We start from the raw sequence: 6,747 nt of genomic DNA, 5'->3' as shown, positions 1-6,747 counted from the left end.
GCAGTAATCCAGCCAGATCCGCGGCATCTGGGGACACAGGGGACGTTAACGGGGACACTGGGGACAGCCAGGGGACACTGGGGACAATGGGGACACTGGGGACACTGGGGACAGCCAGGGGACATTGGGGACATTGGGGACACTGGGGACAGCCAGGGGACACTGGGATCACTGGGGACATTGGGGACACTGGGGACAGGGACTGGCAGTAATCCAGCCAGATCCGCGGCATCTGGGGACAGGGGACATCAGCGGGGACACTGGGGACAGCCAGGGGACACTGGGGACATTGGGGACATTGGGGACACTGGGGACATCAGGGACACTGGGGACAGCCAGGGGACACTGGGGACAGGGACTGGCAGTAATCCAGCCAGATCCGCGGCATCTGGGGACAGGGGACGTTAACGGGGACACAGGGGACAGCCAGGGGACATTGGGGACAGCCAGGGGACACTGGGGACATCAGGGACACTGGGGACAGCCAGGGGACATTGGGGACAGCCAGGGGACACTGGGGACAGGGACTGGCAGGAATCCAGCCAGATCCACGGCGTCTGGGGACAGGGGACATTAACGGGGACATTGGGGACAGCCAGGGGACACTGGGGACATTGGGGACATTGGGGACACTGGGGACATCAGGGACACTGGGGACAGCCAGGGGACACTGGGGACAATGGGGACACAGGGGACAATGGGGACATTGGGGACACTGGGGACAGCCAGGGGACACTGGGGACATTGGGGACACAGAGGATCGCAGTGACCCCACCCTGCTCAGCTGTGATCCGGTGTCCAGGAGGGGCTGGAGCCCCCTCACCTGTGTCCCGTGTCCCCAGGTCCCCCCTGTGTCCCCATCACCTGTGTCCCGTGTCCCCAGGTCCCCTCTGTGTCCCCATGTCCCCCCTATGTCCCCATCCCATGTGTCCCCACGTCCCTCCCTGCACCCCAGTGCCCCCCATGTCCCCACACGCCCAACCCTGTCCTGCCGTGTCCCCAAACCCTGCCCAGCCTCCGTGTCCCCAGGTGTCCCAAGTGTCCCTGTGTCCTCATGTCCCCAGGTGTCCCTGGCGTCCCCATGTCCCCACGAATCCCCGTGTCCCAGCTGTCCCTGGTGTCCCCCTGTCCTCAGGTGTCCCCATGTCCCCCCAGGTATCCCCATGTCCCCAGCTGTCCCCCCATTTCCCCAAGTGTCTCCATATCCCCCCATGTCCCCAGGTGTCCCCGTGTCCCCCCATGTCCCCAGCTGTCCCCCCGTGTCCCCAGGTGTCCCCATGTCATCCCCAGGTGTCCCAGTGTCCCCCCATGTCCCCAGCTGTCCCCTCATGTCCCCCCAGGTGTCCCCATATCCCCACGTCTCCTGTCCCCCCATGTCCCCAGGTGTCCCCACGTCCTCAGGTGTCCCTGTGTCCCCAGGTGTCCCCATATCCCCATGTCTCCTCATGTCCCCATGTCCCCCCAGGTGTCCCCATATCCCCACGTCTCCTGTCCCCCCATGTCCCCAGGTGTCCCCACGTCCTCAGGTGTCCCTGTGTCCCCAGGTGTCCCCATATCCCCATGTCTCCTCATGTCCCCATGTCCTCAGGTGTCCCCATGTTCCGCCACATCCCCCCATGTCCCCATGTGTCCCCAGCTGTCCCCCCGTGTCCCCATGTCATCCCCATGTCCCCCCGTGTCCCCGGTGTCCCCCCCGGTGTCCCCCCCGCTGTCCCCATGTCCCCCCATGTCCCCAGCTGTCCCCCCATGTCCCCAGCTGTCCCCCCGTGTCCCCAGTGTCCCCCCAGCTGTCCCCATGTCCCCCCATGTCCCCAGCTGTCCCCCCATGTCCCCAGATGTCTCCCCGTGTCCCCAGGTATCCCCATGTCCCCATGTGTCCCCAGCTGTCCCTCCATGTCCCCAGCTGTCCCCATGTACCCCCATGTGCCCAGGTGGCCCCCCATGTCCCCAGCTGTCCCCCCATGTCCTCTCCTGTCCCCAGCTGTCCCCCCATATCCCCATGTCCCCAGCTGTCCCCCCGTGTCCCCGGTGTCCCCCCCGTGTCCCCACCTTGTGCATGAACACCAGCGCCCTCTCGTGGACAGCGTTGGCCTCCTCGAAGGCGGGGTCCGAGGGACAGCGACCTTTGACCTGCGCCCGCCGCTGCCGCAGGTACTGGTACCACAGCTTGTAACTGGGGGGGACAGGGGACACGGGTGTCACCAGGGTCACCAGGGTCACCTGACACACCTGAGAGCCCTGCCGCAGGTACTGGTACCACAGCTTGTAACTGGGGGGACACACCTGTCACCTGGGGCACCTGGCACCAGGGTCACCTGACAGCCCTGACACACCTGAGAGCCCTGACACAGGTACTGGTACCACAGCTTGTAACTGGGGGGGACAGGGGACACACCTGTCACCTGGGGCACCTGGGGCACCTGGGACACCTGAGAGCCCTGACACAGGTACTGGTACCACAGCTTGTAACTGGGGGGGACAGGGGACACACCTGTCACCTGGGGCACCTGGGGCACCTGGGACACCTGAGAGCCCTGACACAGGTACTGGTACCACAGCTTGTAACTGGGGGGGACAGGGGACACACCTGTCACCTGGGGCACCTGGGACACCTGACACACCTGAGAGCCCTGCCGCAGGTACTGGTACCACAGCTTGTAACTGGGGGGGACAGGGGACACGGGTGTCACCAGGGTCACCTGGGGCACCTGGGACACCTGAGAGCCCTGCCGCAGGTACTGGTACCACAGCTTGTAACTGGGGGGGACAGGGGACACGGGTGTCACCAGGGTCACCTGGGGCACCTGGGACACCTGAGAGCCCTGCCACAGGTACTGGTACCACAGCTTGTAACTGGGGGGGACAGGGGACACGGGTGTCACCAGGGTCACCTGGGGCACCTGGGACACCTGAGAGCCCTGCCACAGGTACTGGTACCACAGCTTGTAACTGGGGAGGGGACACGGGTGTCACCAGGGTCACCTGGGGCACCTGACACACCTGAGAGCCCTGCCGCAGGTACTGGTACCACAGCTTGTAACTGGGGACAGGGGACACGGGTGTCACCAGGGTCACCTGGGGCACCTGAGAGCCCTGACACAGGTACTGGTACCACAGCTTGTAACTGAGGAGACACACCTGTCACCTGGGGCACCTGGCACCAGGGTCACCTGGCACTGCTGTCACCTGTGTCACTCCCATCACCTGGGCCACCCAGGACTGTCACCTGTGTCACCTGTCCTACCCTGTCACCTGTGTCACCTGTGCTACCCTGTCACCGGTGTCACTCCTGTCACCTGTGCCACCTGTGTCACTCCTGTCACCTGTGCCACCCGATCACGCGAGCCACGCCCAGTCACAGGTGCCACCCTCCCCTGGGCCAGCCCCTGCCACCTGCTGCCACCTGCAAGGACCCGGCTGTCCCTGTCCCTGTCCCCACCTGTGAGGGGACACAGCAGGGCCCCCCCTGCCCCCGCCAGGGCACTCAGGTGCTCCCTGTGCCCCCCAGGTGTGCCCCCAAGGTCCCCGTGCCTTCCGGGGGCACCTCTGCTGCCCAGGTGTGCCCAGGTGTGCCCAGGTGTGCCCAGGTGTATTCCCAGTACCCTCGGGTGCATCTCAGGTGCCCCCAGCCCACCCAGGTGTCCCCAGGTGTGCCCAGCTCCCTCCAGGTGCCCCCAGCCCCCCCAGGTGTACCTCAGGTACTCCCAGGTGTATTCCAGGTGCCCCCAGCCCCCCCAGGTGCCCCCTGGTGTGTCCAGGTGCCCTCAGGTGTATCCCAGGTGTATCCCAGGTGTATCCCAGGTATATCCCATGCGTCCCCAGCCCCCAAGGCGTATCCCAGGTGCCCTCAGGTGTATCCCAGGTGCCCTCAGGTGTATCCCAGGTGCCCCCAGGCCCCCCCCAGGTGCCCCCAGGTGTGCTCAGGTCCCCCCAGGTGCCCTCAGGTACATTCCAGGTACCCCCAGCTACCCCCAGGTGTATCCCAGGTGCCCCCAGGTGTATCCCAGGTAACCCTAGTCTATTTTCAGTGCACTCAGGTGTATCCCAGGTGCCCCCAGGTGCCCCCGGGTGTATCCCAGGTGCCCCCAGGTGTATCCCTGGTGCCCCCAGCCCCCCCCAGGTGTATCCCAGGTGCCCCCCCGGTGCCCCCAGGTGCCCCCAGGTGTATCCCAGGTGTATCCCAGGTGCCCCCAGCCCCCCCCAGGTGTATCCCAGGTGCCCCCAGGTGTATCCCAGGTGCCCCCAGGTGTATCCCAGGTGTATCCCAGGTGCCCTCAGGTGTATCCCAGGTGCCCCCAGGTGCCCTCAGGTGTATCCCAGCTGCCCCCAGCCCCCCCCAGGTGTATCCCAGCTGCCCCCAGCCCCCCCAGGTGTATCCCAGGTGCCCCCAGGTGTATCCCAGGTGCCCCCCAGGTGCCCCCAGGTGCTCCCAGGTATATCCCAGCTGCCCCCAGGTGTAGCCCAGGTAACCCTAGTCTATTTTCAGTGCACTCAGGTGTATCCCAGGTGCCCCCAGGTGTATCCCAGGTAACCCTAGTCTATTTTCAGTGCACTCAGGTGTATCCCAGGTGCCCCCAGGTGTATCCCAGGTGTCCCCAGGTGTATCCCAGGTGCCCCCCAGGTGCCCTCAGGTGTCCCCCAGGTGCCCCCAGGTGCCCCCCGGTGCCGTACCTGCCGGGCAGCTCCCTGAGGGCTCTCTCGTAGATCTGGTTGAGGCGGGGCCGGGGCCCGCGCTGCCGGGCCTGGGCGTAGCGCAGCCAGCCGCGCACCGAGAACGGGTTCCGGAGCAGCTCCTCCTCGTGCTGCACCTCCTCTTCTTCCTGGGGGGACATGGGGACATTGGGGACATTGGGGACACACACACAGGGACAGCTCCTCCTCGTGCTGCACCTCCTCCTCCTCCTGGGGGGACACAGGGACATTGGGGACACTGGGGACACACACACACATGGGCACAGCTCCTCCTCGTGCTGCACCTCCTCCTCCTCCTGAAGGGACACTGGGGACAGTGAGGGGACACTGGGGACATTGGGGACACACACAGGGACAGCTCCTCCTCGTGCTGCACCTCCTCCTCCTCCTGGGGGGACACAGGGACATTGGGGACATTGGGGACACTGGGGACATTGGGGACAGTGAGGGGACAGGGGACAGCTCCTCCTCATCCTCCTGGAGGGACACAGGGACATTGGGGACACTGGGGACATTGGGGACAGTGAGGGGACACTGGGGACACACACACATGGGCACAGCTCCTCCTCGTGCTGCACCTCCTCCTCCTCCTGCACTGGGGACAGTGAGGGGACATTGGGGACATTGGGGACAGTGAGGGGACACTGGGGACACACACACATGGGCACAGCTCCTCCTCGTGCTGCACCTCCTCCTCCTCCTGCACTGGGGACAGTGAGGGGACATTGGGGACATTGGGGACACTGGGGACACACACACACGGAGCAGCTCCTCCTCGTGCTGCACCTCCTCCTCCTGCGGGGACACGGGGACACTGGGGACATTGGGGACACTGGGGACACACACACACGGGCACAGCTCCTCCTCGTGCTGCACCTCCTCCTCCTCCTGAAGGGACACTGGGGACAGTGAGGGGACACTGGGGACATTGGGGACACACACAGGGACAGCTCCTCCTCGTGCTGCAGGGGGACACAGGGACATTGGGGACACTGGGGACATTGGGGACAGTGAGGGGACACTGGGGACATGGGGACATTGGAGACATGGGGACATTGGGGACAGTGAGGGGACATTGGGGACACCTCTGGGGACAGGGGACAGCTCCTCCTCATCCTCCTGGAGGGACACAGGGACAGGGATGGGGACAGGGGACACAGGGCACTTCCTCCTGGGCACAGGGGACACAGGGGACAGCCGGGGGGGACAAAGGGACCAGGATGGAGGGAGGGGATGGGACAGAAGGCAGCGGTGACAGGAACAGAGAGACAGGGGACGAGGGCAGTGACAAGGAGGGGACAGTGACAGAGAGAGACAGGGGACAGGGAGGGGACAGGCACGAAGGGGACGGGGACAGAGGGGACAGGGACACAGAGCACAGCACAGAGCGCCAGCAGCAGGGGACAGGGACAGGGTGGCGCAGGGACATGGGGACACAAATGTGGGAAACGTTGGGGACAAAGGGCCTGGAGAGGGAGTGGGGACAGGGACACGGGGACACGAGAGGGGACAGGGACATGGGACAGGGACATGGGGACACGAGAGGGGACGGGGACACAGAAATGTGGCTGCGGGAGGGGATGGGGACAGGGACACTGGAGGGGACAGGGATGGGGACAGGGATGGGGACAGAGGGGACAGGGGGTGACAGGATCTGACAAGAGGGGGCACGAGGTGACAGGAAGGGACAGGGATGGGGACAGGAGAGGACAGGAGGGGACAGAGGGGCCAGGAGGGGCCAGCCCGCACTCACGAAGCACAGCTCCGGCCGCTCCGGGCCCGGCCCCGCTCCGGGCTCCGCCACCGCTGCGGGCCCCGCTTCCCCCGCCGGCCCGGCTCCGGGTTCCTCCACCGCTCCGGGCTCCGCCACCGCTCCGGGCTCCGCCACCGCTCCGGGCTGCTGCTCCGGGCCGGGCCCCGCTCCCGGGGCCGCTCCCGGGGCCGCTCCCGGCGGCTCCTCCCGCGCCGCCATCTCCGCCTCGGCCGCCGCCATTCCCCCGCGCGCTCCCGCACTTCCGGCGCGCCGCCCGCACTTCCGGCGCCTCCGCTTCCGTC

General features: G+C 66.2%; 1 protein-coding gene across 1 annotated transcript in view; it reads right to left on the bottom strand.

The window, feature by feature from the left end:
• The window catches only part of XAB2 (XPA binding protein 2), a 31,828-nt gene extending 25,109 nt beyond the window's left edge, over positions 1-6,719 (bottom strand). The window contains 3 exon segments of the mRNA XM_064402046.1: positions 2,050-2,173; positions 4,672-4,820; positions 6,446-6,719. Coding sequence (XP_064258116.1) covers positions 2,050-2,173; positions 4,672-4,820; positions 6,446-6,685 — 513 coding nt within the window. The 5' untranslated portion in view covers positions 6,686-6,719.
• Positions 6,720-6,747: the final 28 nt, after the last annotated feature.

Source organism: Passer domesticus, chromosome 34 (assembly GCF_036417665.1).
Source record: "Passer domesticus isolate bPasDom1 chromosome 34, bPasDom1.hap1, whole genome shotgun sequence".
Classification (NCBI taxonomy): Eukaryota; Metazoa; Chordata; class Aves; order Passeriformes; family Passeridae; genus Passer; species Passer domesticus.
The sequence above is the reverse complement of the archived record's forward strand: the minus strand, read 5'-3'. Positions and strand labels throughout refer to the sequence as shown.